General features: G+C 35.9%; 1 protein-coding gene across 1 annotated transcript in view; it reads left to right on the top strand.

The window, feature by feature from the left end:
- SPAG16 (sperm associated antigen 16) overlaps positions 1–20,442 on the top strand; it is a 1,176,832-nt gene that overhangs the window by 64,111 nt on the left and 1,092,279 nt on the right. The window contains exons 7-8 of the mRNA XM_050751372.1: positions 907–1,024; positions 14,678–14,747. Coding sequence (XP_050607329.1) covers positions 907–1,024; positions 14,678–14,747 — 188 coding nt within the window. The remainder of the gene's footprint in view (positions 1–906; positions 1,025–14,677; positions 14,748–20,442) is intronic.

Genomic DNA, 20,442 nt, shown 5'->3' with positions numbered 1-20,442 from the left:
ATTCATGATAGCCCAAACTAAAATCCACTCAGGTTTTCTTCAGCAAAATATTGGATAACCACATTTACATATAAGGGGATACTACTCACAGTAAAGAGGAGTGAAGTATTGCGATGTAAAGTAATAAGAATAATCTAAAGAAACATTATGCTGAGTGAAATAAACTAGTTAAAAAAGAGAACATGTTATATGTTACCAAATACATGAAGTTCTAGAATTTTCTGGGGTGTTAGACATGTTTCATATTTTGATAATGTGTACTACTTGGGTGTGCATTTCTCAAAACTCTGAACAGTAACGCTTAAGAGCTGTATGTTTTATCCATGTAAATTACACTTCAATAAAAAGATTTTGAGGTCATTTTCAAATAAAACAGATTTTTAAAGGTATTTACATTATATACTAGGCTGAACTATTCCTTCTGTTTAGGTATCAAAATGTTTTTATACTTAATTTTTAAAATAGAAGATTAGCCAAACTTGTTTTGAAGACCATCCTTTAGTTTATTTTGATGTGAATGACACTCCATGTTTAATCATCTATTATTTGTGGCCCTTGTCTTTCTGGCAGTCATTTCCAAATTAACAAAAGGAATTGCATTTTAAAAAATTTCATGGGTAGCAGCAATATTCTGAGTACATACTTGGATACAGCAAAAGGTACTAGTAGGAAATAGAGAACTAATTAAGACGTGATTTGCTCCCTCAGTGCACCCTCCACCCTCAAGTTGCAGTGAATTTGTGTGCTTTTTGTGCTTCTTGGCTGTAGTGTGTTAACCTTTATGAGGTTATTTAGTTTTATTTCACAGCAAAAAAGAAAAAGAAAAAAAGGTTTCGATGTTAGATGGAAATTACTGATTTAACTCAATAACCCCTTAAGATACTATTGACTTTTTATTTTTTATAGGTTGAAGTTACATTATGCGTCTTATGAACCAACTATAAGGGTGTTACATGAGAAACACCACACTTTACTGAAGGAGAAAATGCTGACCTCCTTGGAAAGAGACAAAGTAGTTGGGCAGGTAAAGATACAGTCAAAGCTAACTTAAAATGATCTTTTAATCATTTTTTTAAAATAATACAAGTAGAAATACTGGTTTTGTTTCTGAGATTAATTTTAAAACATTTTCAACCAACTTTCATGTAAGAGAGATCCATTTGGAAACATTCAGAAAAAGTATTTATCCATTTAACTACATATAAAGATTATTATAAAATTAGGCCAGCCTGGTGGCTCATGCCTGTAATCCCAGCACTTTGGGAGACCAAGGTAGGTGGATCACTTGAGGCCAGGAGTTTAAGACCAGCCTGGCCAATATGGTGAAACCCTGTCTCTACTAAAAATACCAAAGAAGAAAAAAATAACCGGGTGTGGTGGCACAGGCCTGTAATCCCAGCTACTTGGGAGACTGAGGCATGAGAATAGTTTGAACCTGGGAGGCAGAGGTTGCAGTGAACAGAGATGGCTCCATACCACTGCACTCCAGCCTAGGCAACAGAGTGAGACAGTGTCTCAAAAAAAATTAAATTAAATGTCATTTAATTGAGACATAAATTTATAGCAGATTATTAAATTGTAGTTTGAAGAAAAAACTTAGCCATTGTGGTCAAACTTGGGTTTAAATGCCAGCTTTGACAGCTATAAACGTTAACCTTAGGAGAGTTATTTAAACAAATTGGAGCTCAGATTTCTCATATATAAAATGTAGCTGCAAAGACCAAAGACATTACCTTTTAAGATTGCTGTGAAACTTACATGAGATATTTTAATAAATAAAAACTCCCTCCTAGGTACTGACTCAAGTCTTTTGTAATTTTTGCTGATGGGTGACATCCTTTTAGGGTTTTTGTATAGGCCTAGACCTAGGGTAGTGGGTGAGATACCTTTGGCATAAAAATTTAAGAAAAAGAAACAAAATGTTTATATGCCACTTTAAAACCATTTAACAATTTTTTTGGAATATGTAAAACTGCAACTATGCTTAACATTCTATTATTGTTTTCTGGAGATTTTCATTTTTGGCCAAACATTCAGAAGCTACAAAAGCTTACATGATGATAATACTCTTTTGAATAATTTTATTGTTAAGACATGCTTTAATCAAGTTTATTTTGTCTTTTGAGTGAAATTCTTAGCAACGAAAATGCAAAACATCATTGTCTTGATGCCCCTTGTGCTTGAATTTAATTTTGTGGTTTGAATGTTTGAATTTTAAGTAATATTGAATACAATGATCATATGATTTGGCTGTGTCCCCATCCAAAGCTCACCTTGAATTGTAATAATCCCCACGTGTCAAGGGCGGGACCAGGTGGAGGTAACTGAATCATGGAGGTGGTTTCTCCCATGCTGTTCTCATGATAATGAGTGAGTCTCACGAGATCTGATGGTTGTATAAGCGTCTGGCATTTCTTTTGCTTGCACTCATTCTCTTTCCTGCTGCCTTGTGAAGAGGTGTCTTCTACCATGATTGTAAATTTCCTGAGGACTCCCCAGCCATGTGGAACTTGAGCCAATTAAACATCTATTCTTTATAAAATATCCAGTCTCGAGTATTTCCTCATAGTGGTGTGAGAATGAACTAATACAAATGAGTTTAACAATGTTTTAAATTTTATGGCATTATAATCAAACCTTCAGAATTTCATACCCTTGCTTCTTTTCATCTAATCTGTCTTCCCCAGTCTCCTAACAAAAGGCTTTATTCTATATCCTGAGGTATTAGGAGCTAGATTCAGATCTCTTACTATTTCCTATTCCAGACGGGCCATGCTTGAATTTTTGCTACCCATCTTACTCTCTTTAGTCCTCCTGGTCTCATGCTTATCTCCTATATACCATGTACAATATTTGTGTTTCAAGTTGCTCCTTGATGGTTTAGTGGAAAGAGCTAAGGACTGGGAATGGCTGGTATGAATTCCAGTTGTGTTATAAAACAGCCAAGTGAGGATTCGGGTTATTTAAATATGTCTTTTTACTCACTTATTAAATAGGGATAAATTATTTGCCTTATGATTGATATGTGTATAAGATTAAAACATGTTTAAAAAGTTAAAATCATTTGATCTATGAGTTAAAGTTGAATTTTGCACACTACTGTTCAGATTTGCAAAGAAATATATCTTTATTATTTGCAACTGGTTTTGTCTTTGAACTCCTACTCCTGCTGAAGACAAAATAAAAGATAACCTGCATATTAAAGACTATTCCAGTCTTTATGAGTTAAACCAGTGTCTTTGGGTTTAACACAGGGTGTTTGAATATTATATTAACTGAATGTTTAGCTAAAACATAGTTATTAGTGCTCATTTTCTTCCTTCAAATGGCATGCCCTTTTTATTCTTCCCTAGATGGTTCCTAGTAAAAAAGTTACTTATCTATCCATATAGTTTAAAGTCTACAGGCTATATTCACTCTCCAGAGTACTGTGACTTGTTTGATTAGGTTGGTGGTGTCCAGGTACATGATAGCTGGATAGTTCTGGATAGCTCCTGGATAGTTCCAGGGTAGTTCTTTTGTATGTGAACCCAACACACCTTGCTAAATCCATGGCCTCTGCCACAATATCTGTGAACTCCTTTATATCTGTGACCTCATTATCCTAACCCTAGTTTTTTTTCTGCTCTAGTACATCAAATATTAACATTTCCGTGTGTCCCACTGAGGTGGTTGAGGCTTCTGATTTCTCTATATTGCAAATACAAGCCATGAGCAATTTGGAAACCAGTTAGGGTCCATCTACACAGATATACCTTTCTCAGTCCATTTTCAACATCACCTGGAGAGTAGTATGTATTTCTAGCACAATGTAAAATATGAAGGAGTCTTTAAGGGGTTGTCAATTTTCCTAGGCTATTGCCTGAAAAGCTAAGAGCAAGTGTACTTAAATTCTTGGAGTATCTCTAGACTATCTGGCTTTATTTGCCCTTCATTTCCAGCTGGCCCCACTTACATTTTTCACTTGGTAGATAAACCACGACTCATGTCTGACCTATTGTTACCTCATCCCTCAGGCATCTCGTCCGTCACTCAGGCACAGAACTCTTTTCACTTCTTTGTTCTATTGGATGAAATATCTCCCTATCTTCTTTTATGTTACAGGATGTTCTATGTCCTTGTTTGTTCCAGCAATCCTGATTTACACCCATTTGCACAGGGTAATTTTTAATAAATTTAACTTTCACCCTAAAAATATCCCAATTTGGAAAATCTTTATTAATGGGAAATTTTTTTTTTAACTTTAAGTTCTAGGGTACATGTACACAATGTACAGGTTTGTTACATAGGTATACATGTGCCACATTGGTTTGCTACACCCATCAACTCGTCATTTACACTAGGTATTTCTTTTAATGCTATCCCTCTCCCAGCCCCACATCCCATGACAGGCCCCGGTGTGTGATGCTCCCTGCCCTGTGTCCATGTGTTCTCATTTTTCAATTCCCATCTATGAGTGAGAACATGCGGTGTTTGGTTTTCTGTCCCTGTGATAGTTTGCTGAGCATGATGGTTTCCACCTTCATCCATGTTCATGTCAAAGGACATGAACTCATCCTTTTTTATGGCAGCATAGTATTCCATGATGTATATGTGCCACACTTTCTTAATCCAGTCTATCATTGATGGACGTTTGGGTTGGTTCCAAGTCTTCGCTGTTGTAAATAGTGCTGCAATAAACATACGTGTGCATGTGTCTTCATCGTAGCATCATTTATAATCCTTTGGGTATATACCCCGTAATGGAATCACTGCGTCAAATGATATTTCTGGTTCTAGATCCTTGAGGAATCACCACACTGTCTTCCACAATGGTTGAATTAATTTACACTTCCAACAGTGTAAACGTGTTCCTATTTCTCCACATCCTCTCCAGCATCTGTTGTTTCCTGACTTTTTAATGATCGCCATTCTAATTGACATGAGATGGTATCTCATTGTAGTTTTGATTTCCATTTCTCTGATCACCAGTGATGATGAGCATTTTTTCATGTTTCTGTTGGCTGCTTTATGCCTTCTTTTGAGAAGTGTCTGTTCATATATTTTACCCACCTTTTGATGAGGTAGTTTGTTTTTTTCTTGTAAATTTGTTGAAGTTATTTGTAGATTCTGGATATTAGCCCTTTGTCAGATGGGTAGATTGCAAAAATTTTCTCCCATTCTGTAGGTTGCCTGTTCACTCTGATGGTAGTTTCTTTTGCTGTGCAGAAGCTCTTTAGTTTAATTAAATCCCATTTGTCTATTTTGGCTTTTGTTGCCATTGCTTTTGGTGTTTCAGTCACGAAGTCTTTGCCCGTGCCTATGTCCTAAATGGTATTGCCTAGGTTTTCTTCTTGGGTTTTATGGTTTTAGGCCTTATATTTATGTCTTTAATCCATCTTGAATTAATTTTTGTGTAAGGTGTAAGGAAGGGATCCAGTTTCAGCTTTCTACATATGGCTAGCCAGTTTTCCCAGTACCATTTATCAAATAGGGAATCCTTTCCCTATTTCTTGCTTTTGTCAGGTTTGTTAAAGATCAGATTATTGTAGATGTGTGGTATTATTTCTGAGGCCTCTGTTCTGTTCCATTGGTCTATATATCTGTTTTGTTACCGGTACCTTGCTGTTTTGGTTACTGTAGCCTTGTAGTATAGTTTGAAGTCAGGGAGCCTGATGCCTCCAGCTTTGTTCTTTTTGCTTAGGATTGTCTTGGCTATGCAGGCTCTTTTTTGGTTCCATACAAACTTTAAAGTAGTTTTTTCTAATTTTGTGAAGAAACTCGTTGGTAGCTTAATGGGAATGGCATTGAATCTATAAATTACCTTGGACAGTATGGCCATTTTCAAGATGTTGATTCTTCCTATACATGAGCATGGAATGTTCTTCCATTTGTTTGTGTCTTTTATTTCATCTTTTATTTCACTGAGCAGTGGTTTGTAGTTCTCCTTGAAGAGGTCCTTCACATCTTTTGTAAGCTGGATTCCTAGGTGTTTTATTCTCTTTGTACCAATTGTGAATGGGAGTTCACTCATGATTTGGCCCTCTGTCTGTTATTGGTGTACAGGAATGCTTGTGATTTTTGCACATTGATTTTGTATCTTGAGACTTTGCTGAAGTTGCTTATCAGCTTAAGGAGATTTTGGGCTGAGATGATGGGGTTTTCTAAATATACAATCATGTCATCTGCAAACAGGGACAATTTGACTTCCTCTTTTTGTAATCAAATACCCTTTATTTCTTTCTCTTGCCTGATTGCTCTGGCCAAAACTTCCAACACTATGTTGAATAGGAGTGGTGAGAGAGGGCATCGTTGTCTTGCGCTGGTTTTCAAAGGTAATGCTTCCAGTTTTTTGCCCATTCAGTATGATATTGGCTGTGGATTTGTCATAAATAGGTCTTATTATTTTGAGATATGTTCCATCAATACCTAGTTTATTGAGAGATTTTAGCAAGAAGGGCTGTTGAATTTTGCCAAAGGCCTTTTTGGCATCTGTTGAGATAATCATATGGTTTTTGTTGTTGGTTCTGTTTATATGATGGATTACGTTTATTGATTTGCATATGCCTTGCATCCCAGGGATGAAGCTGACGTCTTCGTGGTGGATAAGCTTTTTGATGTGCTGCTGGATTTGGTTTGCCAGTATTTTATTGAGGATTTTCACATCAATGTTCATCAGGGATATTGGTATAAAATTCTCTTTTTTTGTTGTGTCTCTGCCAGGCTTTGGTATCAGGATGATCCTGGCCTCATGCAATGAATTAGGGAGGATTCCCTCTTTTTCTATTGATTGGAATAGTTTCAGAATGAATGGTAGCATCTCCTCTTTTACCTCTGGTAGAATTCGGCTGTGAATCCGTCTGGTCCTGGACTTTTTTTGGTTGTTAGGCTATTAATTATTGCCTAAATTTCAGGCCTGTGATTGGTCTATTCAGAGATTCAACCTCCTCCTGGTTTAGTCTTGGGAGAGAGTATTTGCCCAGGAATTTATCTATTTATTCTGAATTTTCTAGTTTATTTGTGTAGATGTGTTTATAGTATTCTCTAATGATAGTTGGTATTTCTGTGGGATCAGTGGTGATATCCCCTTTATCATTTTTTTATTGCATCTATGTGATTCTTCTCTCTTTTTTTCTTTATTAGTCTTGCTAGCAGTCTATCAATTTTGCTAATCTTTCAAAAAACCAGCTCCTGGATTCTTTGATTTTTTGAAGGTTTTTTTTTGTGTGTGTCTCTATCTCCTTCAGTTCTGCTATGATCTTAGTTATTTCTTGCCTTCTGCTACCTTTTGAATTTGTTTGCTCTTTCTTCTCTAGTTCTTTAAATTGTGATGTTTGGGTGTCAATTTTCAATCTTTCCTGCTTTCTCTTGTGGGCATTTAGTGCTATAAATTTCCCTCTACACACAGCTTTAAATGTGTCCCCGAGATTCTGGTATGTTGTGTCTTTGTTCTCATTGATTTCAAAGAACGTCTTCATTTCTGCCTTAATTTCGTTATGTACCCAGTAGTCATTCAGAAGCAGGTTATTCAGTTTCCATGTAGTTGTTTGGTTTTCAGTGAATTTCTTAATCCTGAGTTCTATTTTGTTTGCACTGTGGTCTGTGGTCTGAGAGAGAGTTTGTTGTGATTTCTGTTCTTTTACATTTCCTGAGGAGTGCTTTACTTCCAATTATATGCTCAATTTTAGAATAAGTTCGATGTGGTGCTGGGCAGAATGTATATTCTGTTGATTTGGGGTAGAGAGTTCTGTAGATGTCTATTAAGTCTGCTTCGTGAAGAGCTAAGTTCAAGTCCTGGATATCCCTGTTAACCTTCTGTCTCATTGATCTGTCTAATATTGACAGTAGGATGTTAAATCTCCCATTATTATTGTGTGGGAGTCTAAGTCTCTTTATAGGTCTCTAAGGACTTCCTTTATGAATCTGGGTGCTCTTGTATTGGGTGCATATTTAGGATAGTTGACTCTTCTTGTTGAATTGATCCCTTTATCATTATGCAATGGCCTTCTTTGTCTCTTTTGATCTTTGTTGGTTTTAAAGTTGTTTTATCAGAGACTAGGATTGCAACCTCTGCTTTTTTTGCTTTCCCTTTGCTTGGTAACTCTTCCTCCATCCCTTTATTTTGAGCCTATGTGTGTCTCTGCACATGAGATGGGTCTCCTGAATACAGCACACTGATGGGTCTTGACTCTTTATCCAATTTGCCAGTCTTTGTCTTTTAATTAGGGCATTTAGCCCATATGCATTTAAGGTTAATATTGTTATGTGTGAATTTGATCCTGTCATTATGATGTTCGGTGGTTATTTTGCCCGTTAATTTATGCGGTTTCTTCATAGCATCGATGGTCTTTACAATTTGACATGTTTTTGCAGTGACTGGTACCGGTTGTTCCTTTCCATGTTTAGTGCTTCCTTCAGGAGCTCTTGTAAGGCAGGCCTGGTGGTAACAAAACCTCTCAGCATATGCTTGTCTGTAAAGGATTTTATTTCTCCTTCACTTATGAAGCTTAGTTTGGCTGGATATGAAATTCTGGGTTGAAAAGTCTTTCCTTTAAGAATGTTGAATATTGGCCCCCACTCTCTTCTGGCTTGTAGAATTTCTGCAGAGAGATCTGCTGTTAGTCTGAGGAGCTTCCCTTTGTATGTAACCTGACCTTTCTCTCTGGCTGCCCTTAACATTCTTCCTTCATTTCAACCTTGGAGAATCTGACGATTATGTGTCTTGGAGTTGCTCTTCTTGAGGAGTACCTTTGTGTTGTTCTCTGTTTTTCCTGAATTTGAATGCTGGCCTGCCTTTCTAGGTTGGAGAAGTTCTCCTGGATAATATCCTGAAGAGTGTTTTCTAACTTGTTTCCATTCTACCTGTCACTTTCAGGTACACCAATCAAATATAGATTTGATCTTTTCACATAGTCCCATATTTCTTGGCAGCTTTGTTCATTTCTTTTTACTCTTTTTTCTGTAATGTTGTATTCTCACTTTATTTCATTAAATTGATCTTCAATCACTGATATCCTTTCTTCCACTTGATTGAGTTGGCTACTGAAGCTTGTGCATGCATCACAAAGTTTTTGTGCTGTGGTTTTCAGCTTCATCAGGTCCTTTAAGGTCTTCTCTATATTGTTCATTCTAGTTAGCCATTCGTCTAACCTTTTCTCAAGGTTTTTAGCTTCCTTGCGATGGGTTAGACCATGCTTCTTTAGCTCGGAGAAGTTTGTTATTACTGACCTTCTGAAACCTACTTCTGTCAACTCATCAAAGTCTTTCTCCATCCAGTTTTGTTTCATTGCTGGTGAGGAGCTGTGATCCTTTGGAGGAGAAGAGGCACTTGGGTTTTTAGAATTTTCAGCTTTTCTGCTCTGGTTTCTCCCCATCTTTGTGGTTTTATCTACCTTTGGTCTTTGATGTTAGTGACCTACAGTTGGGGTTTTTTTGTGGGTGCCCTTTTTTTTGAAGTTGATTCTATTTCTGTTTGTTAGTTTTCCTTTTAACAGTCAGGACCCTTTGCTGCAGGTCTGTTGGGGTTTGCTGGAGGTCCACTCCAGACCCTGTTTGTCTCAGTATCATCAGCAGAGGCTGCAGAATGGCAAATATTGCAGAATAGCAAATATTGATGCCTGCTCCTTCTTCGAGGAGCTTTGTCCCAGAGGGGCACTTGCCTATATGAGGTGTCAGTTGACCCCTACTGGGAGGTGTCTCCCAGTCAGACTACACGGGGATCAGGGACCCACTTGAGGAGGCAGTCTGTTCATTCTCAGAGCTCGAACACCATGCTGGGAGAACCACTGCTCTCTTCAGAGCTGTCAGACATGGGGGTTTAAGTCTGCAGAAGTTTCTGCTGCCTTTTGTTCAGCTACGCCCTGTCCCCAGAGGTGGAGACTATAGAGGCAGTAGGTCTTGCTGAGCTGTGGTGGACTCTGACCAGTTTGAGCTTCCCAGCTGCTTTGCTTACCTACTGAAGCCTCAGCAATGGTGGACTCCCCTCCTCCCGCTAGACTGCAGCCTCGCAGATTAATCTCAGACTACTACGCTAGCAGCGAGCAAAGCTCTGTGGGCGTTGGACCCACAGAGCCAGGCACGGGAGAAAATCTGCTGGTCTGCCTGTTGCTAAGACCATGGGAAAAGTGCAGTATTTGGGCGGAAGTGTCTCGTTTTTCCAGGTATAGTCTGTAACGGCTTCCCTTGGCTAGGAAAGGGAAATCCCCCAACCCCTTGCACTTCCTGGGTGAGGCAACACCCTGCCCTGCTTCAGCATGCCCTCCGTGGGGTGCACCCACTGTCCAACCACTCCCAAGTGAGACGAACCAGCACCTCAGTTGGAAATGCAGAAATCTGTCTTCTTTGTTGATCACACTGGGAGCTGCAGACTGGAGCTGTTCCTATTCAGCCATCTTGGAAGCAACCTTAGTTGGAAAATTCTAAAGAGCAAATTTCTTGATATCTAATATGGGACAGTTAGTTCTACTCTTAACATAACGTTGAAAAAAAGAAATAAAACGGAGCAGTTAGGATTTATAAATAGCTTTTCTCCCCAAATCTGCTGTTCAAGGTGGTAGGTTCACTACAATTTGAGAAAGTCAAATTTAAATAGGAGATACTATTGCCGCCACTGGGCTGTCAGTGCAGGTTTTACCATGGACAATGCTAATACTGAATGCTTGATACTCTTTCTGAATTTTGTTATGCTTGTCAATGGAAACTGGATGTGGCAGCCACCATTCTCAGGATAAATCCCAAACTCTACATTGTTCCTTATATCACTAGATTTTGTTCAGAATCCAAAATGGGTACACAGGATTCATGGAGCCAATGCAAGTCCTAGTTATAGGAAAGGCTGTGTAAATATTTGATATCTATTGCAAAAGGTGGAAGACTCATAATTCTCTAAACTCAAATTGCTAAGTGGCCAAAGTGACTGTCAAATATCCCTTATACAAGTCTAAACCAAGGCTTAATTAACCTACTCTCCAAATTAGGGCACAGAATATAGTCCTAGTCCTGTCAGCTCTCCAGGTGTGTCCTTGTGGAACAAGCCAAGGTTACCAGTTAATGAATGGAAACTGTTTGTGTACCCTTCATATAAAGAATGATTTATGGCCAACCAATCCTTTCCTTCTGTTGTAGCATACTAATCAGCTATACCCTGGGTGTACAGGCACAGATTAGCCTTTTAAATTGAACATATTAGTAGTGTGTCATGAAGCTATAGAATGAATTTATTCAAAATATGTATACATAGAAAATATCTTAAAATATGTGAAATGTTTCTCTATAATCTTTAGAAGATACATTACTTTTGTGCTTATCTTTTGAATATTTCTTTATTTCAACGTTTGATGCAGTTATGCTTTGAGAATTCATTTCCAACCAAACTTTAGGATGTGAGTTAAGAGCAGTAAGAAGCATCTTATGTTTCTACCTGGATTCCTGATTGTTACTTCCTTAAAAACCTTATCTTAATGAGCATTTACTGTGTTTCTCCTTAAACCTATACCTTGCATAAAGAAGGATTGTATAATAATTTAAAATTTTTGAATATTAGCTAGTTTGTGTATGAAAGAGTGAAAATACACTGTGGGATGACGAAAATCCAATAGGAAATACATGTTTTCAAATTTCTTTAGTAGATAATAGACAGTGAATCAACATTTATTTAAAATGTAATGAAAAACCTGTAACTTTGTTTTTAGTTTTATGAAATTATTGAAAATAGTGTTCAAAATTTAGAATTAGAACTCCATGACCCCCAAAAATGGTGAAATAGAATTGATTTGTAAGTATATATGTATACTAAATTATCTTTTATCTTTTTTGGATCATGGGATTCTAAGTCTGAATATGTGTGTGTGTGTGTGTGTGTGTATACACACTAAAAACTAAATCTAAATATATATATATTTTAGGTCTGTCTGCTTGGAGGGTCTAGAAGTTGTGACACTTCACCAGCAATGAGCATATCCAGTGTTAAGATCTTGATTTCTAATATCACTCTTTAATAAAAGGAAAGGAAACCAGGGTACTTTGGAGAAGTGTCTGATTCTAGAGCTGGGCAGAGAAAATACTAGATGGGCATGGAGCACTTGAAACATTCTCTTGTGCTAGAAAGGAAGGAAATTCTCAAAAAGTAGAACAGAAAAGAAAAACAACAACAACATAATAATGGGATATGTCAAGTTATGACAAAGGAACTGTAATGGGCACCTGCAGAGGTCAGTGAATCCCCAACCAAATTTGATTTGGGTATTCAGACTGATAACACCACACACACACACACACACACACACACACACACACACACACACACAGAGGCTGTGAATAAATTCACTACTTGTGTAATTGAATTTGCTAAGGGGAGCTGCACATTACCTCCCAAACATTTCTGAAATGGCTTGAGAGAGCAAGGAAGGGAGACTGGCTTGGGGGTTTTTATTGCAGTTGGGGATTAGGGCCAGGGTAAGATTTCTTATATGTGAGGTGAGGCTTGACTTATTTGAATCTCCCATCAGTACCACACAAGGGAATACCCAGGCATTCTTATCCAGTAGCCCAGATGTTGGGCACAAGGGAAGAGTGAGGAGGTAAAGCTTAAAGGCTGTTGACACTCAAACATCAAACAATAGAGTCAGGTTTGTCATTATAGGAATCCAACCTGAAGGAGCTTCCAGTGATCAAACCTTCTGAAACAATTTGAGCAACAAAATAATGTAGTGTTGGATTATAATTCAAAATATAAAATAAATATCTTGATTCCTTAATGGTATAAATAAATGATTAGTAAAAATATGTGAGAGAGTAAACAAATCTCTGCAGAAGAATCCCAAGTAATACATGTTGATAATCCTTCCCTCAAGTAGGTAGAGCTTAACAACTCAGCTGTTAAGTGTTGGCTGCACTTAGTAAGTAATGACTTGCAACCAGAAATGCAATGGAAATAGGGAAGAAAGTAACTTTACAGTGGGGAAACCTGGCAGACTTCTCATCGTGTGATCAAAGGATCAAGGTTAACATCATCAGTTTTAAGTAATGTTGGTAGCATGTATCTATGATGTAATATGCTAATAATAATGGCACTCCTCTGTGGTCTTCCTCTTGCAAATACATTACTTTAGTCTAACTGTGGGAAATATATCAAGCAACCTCAAATCTAGGGCTGTTCTGTAAAATACTGTCAGACTAATGTTCCCCAAAATTGTCAAGGACATTAAAATCAGGGAAAATCTGTGTATTAGTCCGTTTTGTATTGGTGTAAAGGAATACCTGAGACTGGGTAATTTATAAGGAAAAGAGGTTTATTTGGCACATGGTTCTGCAGGCTGTACAAGAAGTATAGCACCAGCATCTGCTTCTGGTGAGGGCTTCAGGAAGCTTTTACTCACAGTGAAAGGTGAATGGGGAGCAAGTATGTCACATGGCGAGAGAGGAGGGAGGTCCCAGACTCTTTGAAACAACCAGATTTCCCATGAACAGTGGGAAGGGTCATAGGCCAATCATGAGAGATCTGCCCCCATGACCCAAACACTTTCCCCTAGGCCCCACCTCCAACATTGGGGATCACATTTCAACAAGAGATTTGGAGAGGACAAATATCCAAACTATATCAGACTGAGAAACTGTCTCAGTCCAGAGGAGGCTACAGAGACCTAAAAACTAGTTGTAAGGTGGTATTCTGGATGTGATTTTGAAACATAAAAAGGATATTATGTAAAAATTAATAAAACTAAAACTATGGCCTGTAGTTCATAATAATGTATCAATATTGGTTCATTATTTGTAAAAAATGTATCATTACAATGTATGATGTTAATGGGGGAAAAGGGGCATGGGACAAAACAGGAATTCTCAGTACTACATTAGCAACTCTTCTGTTAATCTTATGCTATTCTAAATAAAAAGTTTATTTTTGAAATTTATAATTCTTTTGGCTTCTAGGAATAGATAGTAATATTTTACTTTTTTTAACCTAGGCATTTCATGAGCACTCATCTATAGATTATAATTAATAAATTGTTATTTTCTATTAATAAAGAAATATTACTATCCAGTGATAGTAGAAAAAAGTATATATCTTTATGTAATTGAACAGATGGTATTTTGTATTGGTATAATCATAATAATGCAAGATGAAATAGCTTTTTGAGGTCAAATTTGAAATTTAAGTCTGTTTTTCAGGAATACAGGTAAATCATGACACCAAGCTAACAAATGTTCTTAATTATAAGACATGTTTAATAAAATAGAGAATATATGTGGGTGTAAAATGAGGTAAGAGTTTGGGGAATAAAAACAACTTCTTCATATTTTACTTTACAAGCGATAATTGCCTTATATTTTATAAATATAAAGGTGATAGTTATTGTGAAACAATTTGAACAGAGGAAAAACTGCTCTCAAAATAAAGAATTGAATAATTATTAAAGTGTACAATGAGTATTCTTAATTCAGGAAACTATGCTGTGAAATAAATGTTTCAGATGCTTACCTAAAATAAATAATTAATAATTAGCTGGTGGAATTATATTTCAACTTAAAAATATGTTTTTCTTTTGTTAAAATTTATGTTTTATTAAAAAAAGGTATAAATTTAAAAGAGATTAATATTTTTTATATTTTACAATGGATATTTAAATACTGTGTTTTATGTAACGTTTTTAAAAGTCATTTAGTGTATGACTTCATTTCTTTGAATTTTATTTTTTAGATTTCTGGACTTCAAGAAATATTGAAGAATGTGGAAATAGGACATAGTTACCATGCTCCTGAAATGAAAGGTAAATGTAAAATGTGATGAAGCTCTAATTTAATATAGTTTGGTGATTTCTCAACCTTATCAGTGATTAATATTCTAGAGATATTTAAAAGTGAATAAGTGGTGGCTATTTCACAAATTAAAATTTTAATAAAAAGATTAAGAAGAAATATAGATATACTTTATGGATTAATTATAGAGAAAAACAAGTCAACTATAATGGAAGGACTTCTGTTTCTGGTCATTATACCTGGTACCAGACTAGCCTTCTCTGTATAAGTAACTCTAAAGCTAAGCTGTAAGATTGGACAACTCCTTTTAGGCAATAGAAAACAGCTCAAGTAACAGAAGGCACTTGGCAGAAGGAAAATTTATAAAGTGAGCTCTGCCATCACCATGGCTTTGGGTCTGTGGAAGGTTCCAAACTGAGCTTCGTGGAGATGGATGCCAATAAGAGCATGGCAATCCTGATAATTGGAAATATCAGAGACCCTAGTTTCACAGCTTTTGAAGCCACTAGAATCTGTGGGGAAGGACATCAGAGAAGAGAGCTGCAATGAGGAGTGGCTCAGTTTGTGAGGGAGTTTACTATGAGTCCTTAACTGAGGCTGCAATACAAGAGAGATACAATTATATAGGACCAAGAGGAGGCCAGAGATTCTAGAAGTTAGGCAGTGATGGGAGACATTGCACATCTGGCCATGCCTGGGTGGAAAGACCTCTTTCACACTTTGTTAACAACACATTAACATTCAGCATCCCATATCCACCTTATAAACCAGGAACAAAACTTACACAGCATTCTTAGAGAGGACACAGAATTTGGAGTTTGAGTCTTGCCAAGTTATAGGGCCTTGAGAAACATTTAGGGCTTTCCATGGATCCACCCTTACGAAGCATAAAATCAAGCCAAGGATTTTAGGGTCATCAGCCAAAAATGGAACTGCCTTCTAGAGCAAAAAATGACATCCTTTTGAGGAAGACAGTCATCTAGAGTCTTTACACTCTTTTACTCATACTTCCTAGTACATAATTAAACATTTCTAGATATGAATAGGAACAGGAAAATGTGACCCATAATCAAGACATCAAGCAATACATGGAAACCTACCCTAAAGTAGCTAAATTGTTGCATTTAGCAGATAGAAAGTACTAAAGCAGATATTTTGATTATATTCAAGGACTTAAGGGAAAATATTAAGAAGTGAACAGATGGGGAATTTCAGCTGAGAAATCAAAACAAGCATACATACCAAACCAAATTGAAGTTCTATAACTGAAAAATAGAATAACTAAAATGAATTTTTTTTGATTTTTGAGACGGGGTCTTGCTCTGTCACCCAGGCTGGAGTGCAGTGGCGTGATCTCAGGTCACTGTAGCCTCTACCTCCCAGGTTCAAGTGCTTCTGGTGCCTCAGCCTCTCCAGTAGCTGGGACTACAGGCATGTGCCATCATGACTGGCTAATTTTTGTATTTTTAGTAGAGATGGGGTTTCATCATATTGACCAGGCTAGTCTTGAACTCCTGACCTCAAGTGATCCACCCGCCTCAGCCTCCCAACATGCTGGGATTTCAGGCATGAGCCACTGCACCCAATCAAAAATTTTGTTGAATGTATTTCACAACAAATTAGAGATGACAGAAGTGTCAGTAAATTTCAAGAGAGATCAATAAAGGCATCTAGTCTAAAGAAGAAAGATAACAGATTAAAGGAAAACTTGCCTATTTAAGATATATAAAATTAAAGTCTCAAGAGAAGAATGAAAATGGAGCATAAAAATATTTAATGGCCCCAAATTTCCCCAAATTCATGTAAAGTATAAACTTAAACACCTAAGAAGAGAGCTAATTATACACATAAAGAGAACCATTCCTGAACACACTGTGTTGAAATTGTTGAAAATTGAAGCGAGAAAATCTTGAAAGCAATAATATAAATACAGGCTGATTTCTCATAGGAAATACTGGAGGCTAGAAACAATAAAATGGTATTTTTAAAGTGTGGAAAAAATTTTAATTCAAAATTGTATATCCAATAAAAATATCCTTTAAAATTTAGATAAAATGTAGGCATTTTAAGATAAAGGAAAACTGAGAGATTTTGTTGCAAGCCTTTCTGTACAACAGGAAATACTAAAGAACTTTCTTTGGGTCAAAAAGAAAATTTGCCAGAAGGAAATTAAGATGTACCACAATTGAATACAGAGAATTAAAAATGTTAAATTCTGGTTAAAATAAGAAATATGTTTTCCTTTTCCAATATCCTCAGAAGAAAAGTGACTGATTAAAATAAAAATTATAGTGTCATAAGGTAATGTTTATAAGGTATATAAAATAAAAGGAAAATAAATCGAGGTGTGATGGAAATGTTTTATATCTTAATTTTGGTAGTAGTTGCATGCCTATTTATATTTGTCAAAACACACCTAACTGTACAATTAGAGTACATAATTTACATACAATAAAATGCATAAATTTAAGTATACCTGTGTTTATTTTTGGACAAAGAGGACTTTTTTTTTTTTGGCTCAGATGGCTAGAAGACACAGGCAGTGTTCTCAGACATGACTAGATCCAGAAGGATTATGTCCCTAGGACCTGGTCGCTGCCACTCTCTTGTGAGCTGGCTTCATTTTTTAAAAAGGATAAACTTTATTTTTTAGAGCAGTTTTAGGTTTATAGCAAAATCGAGCGGCAGGTACAGTGATTTTCCATATACCACCTGCCCCCACACGTATACCACCTGCTCCCAGACATAGCGTCCCCTATTATCAGCATCCCCTACCAGATTGATACAGTTGTTAAAACTGATGAGTGTCCATGGCATTATTATCACCTGAAGTCCATAGTTTACATTAGGGTTCACTTTTGGTGTTATATATTCTATGGAATTCAACACATTTATGACATGTATCCAACATTATAGTGTCATACAGAGTAGTATCACTGCCCTAAAAACCTTTTGTGCTTTGCCTATTCATCTCTTCTCCCTTCCTACTTTTCTAATATTTTATGTTAAAGTAGTATCAGTTATGCACAGTGATTCCTAAGGGACTATGCACAAGGATGTTTATTGCAGTCATAATAGTAACACAACAATACAAGCAATCTCACTTTTTAACCACCAGTGAATGTTTATAGTTGATCATACAATAATAAAAAGTCTCTAAAAATCATGCATAAGAAACACTTATGTTACAATGTTAAGGAGTAAAAACATTTATATGGTACAAGTATATGCCTGTTGAATATATGCAAAGAAAAAATATTAGAGGGTACATATCAGGATTTTAACATAATTTTCTCTATGTTATGTGACTACTTCCTACCCTTTTTCTTTATTGTGTCTTTTACAAAGAATGTACATTTCTGTCAACATCAAAAATTGTTCTAATATTAAGATAACTTAAGAAGAATATAATCAGATATAAATATTAAAGGATGGTTTGAAATTATCATAATTTCATGAACTGTAACTCCAAAAATGACTGAATATTCTGAAAAAGAATATATGTAAAACAGTTTAAAGGTTGAGGGACTTCATGAATTGGGTTGATGTTTGCACCAATTAATCTCTAATGATTCATTCTACTCTAATGGTTTAAATTTTATATGTTTATGCTTGACATATCAATTAAAATAAACTGATGCTTGACAGATAACTCATTTATGAAATTATCTCCTGGTGTTTAGTCTAATTCATACAAGAACATATTGCATGTTTTTCTTGAGTGATATTTTCAAGGTACTTTGGAGATTAAACTTGTAATTGTTATTTTGATCTGTGATATTTTCAAATGGCTTTTAGTCAAAAGAAATTCTGACCCAACATGGGGAAATAGTTTCTTTTAGTTATATATCCCAACTATCTGATCAAAAGTAATTATTTAAATCCTGTACTAATTTTATGGTCTTTGTAAACATGAACTCTAGTTTTAGATATGGAACTTGAAGCACTTTTCCCTAAGCTTCTGATCTCAGCATTTGTCTGTGGGCCCTTAGACTCTGTCATGTCTCCAGTTGCTAAAACTTGGTATCCTACTTAGTCAGGGACTGTAATTTGAAAAGACGAGGTGGGCGTGGTGGCTCACGCCTGTAATCCCAGCTCTTTGGGAGGCTGAGGCAGGCAGATCATGAGGTCAGGAGATCAAGACCATCCCGGCCAACATGGTAAAACCCTGTCTTTACTGAAAATACAAAAATTAGCTAGGTGTGATGGTGCGTGCCTGTAATCCCAGCTACTCGGGGGACTGAGGCAAGAGAATCCCTTGAACCAGGGAGTTGGAGGTTGCAGTGAGCCGAGATCATACCACTGCACTCCAGCCTGGCAACACAGCAAGACCCCGTCTCAAAAAAAAAAAAAAAAAAAAAAAAAAAAAAAAAAAAAAAAAAAAAAAAAAAAAAGACTATCTATTGGTTAAGTGGTTGTTCCTCATAATTCCTGTCATTCTTCATATTTTCATATTACTTCCTCCCTCTTTACTTGCTCATTTAAGTTTAGTTTTAAAAATACTTCCCTCTCGCTCTCATTTATCCATTCATCCACCCATCCATCCATCTATCCATTTATTTTGGGCAGAAGTTGGCATTTCAATAGAGATTCTTCAAATTAAACATTATTTACTTTGAAGTTAGAAAACAACAAATTGTCATTTACTCTAAACTTTGGGATCAAGACACATTAATTATTATTTAATCTAAAGTTAGGGAATAAGACACAAATTGGAATGATTTGGAGCAAAGTTAGCAAAGTATTTTAAACATACTTTTTTGACTACCAAAGTGATGTTTATTATAGAAAATGCAGACAATGATAACATACATTTTAAATAATCACCACATAATTGCTGCCATACAAAGATAATATTAATACTTTATTACCTAATCTCACCTGAAAAGAGTTTTCAATTTTACATTTATTCTGTCTGGTAGGTCAAAAGTAGAAAAATTTCTGGGAGAAACTATGAAATAATTATTATTGAGTAGATATTTAAACTGAAAATTACGGATGATGTTTTTATTTTTATTAAGGGTCATATGTATCGAATATTTACATGACACTATACAGAAAGCACTTTTTAGTACTACATATTATGAGATAAAACTTTTTTTGCAAATTAATTTCAAAAAGCTTATGAAATCTACTGGTTTTGATTGTCATCCTTGTATTAGTTATTTTGTTTGCTATAAGGTTGCAATTTCAGTGCAATAATGCCTATTTTTAAAGCAGATCATAATGATACATATAATTGCATTTTAGCATATCTTATAATGTATAGGAAATTATTAATTCAGGATGACCTTCTAGAAATTGGAAATGCTTGGTGAAGTGAAAAATTGTGAAAGCTGACTTCAGAGCTTTGAAGAGGAAATAAATGTCATACACAGTAAAGCAAAGTAGCTCTTAAGTTAGTACTTCAAAATTAACAGTAGAACAAGTACTGATTATTTCTTATAGTTTAATTAATTGCTGCTTTTTAAGTTCGTGTTTTGTTGCTGCTCAGAATTGCATTATGAGATGCCAAATTCATGTAATTATATAGTCTATATGGTCTAATTAATAGAGACTTTTTTCAAATATAGCATCTTCTCATTTACCTTTATTATCTTTTTCTGAATTCTAATTATATAGATCTAACCAATCTCCTCATTTTAGTTTACGTGTGTTGCAGTCTCTTAGACATTTTCTATTTCTCTGGGTTAAATTATAGAAAAT

The sequence above is a fragment of the Macaca thibetana genome, chromosome 12, assembly GCF_024542745.1.
Source record: "Macaca thibetana thibetana isolate TM-01 chromosome 12, ASM2454274v1, whole genome shotgun sequence".
Lineage (NCBI taxonomy): Eukaryota > Metazoa > Chordata > Mammalia > Primates > Cercopithecidae > Macaca > Macaca thibetana.
The sequence above is the reverse complement of the archived record's forward strand: the minus strand, read 5'-3'. Positions and strand labels throughout refer to the sequence as shown.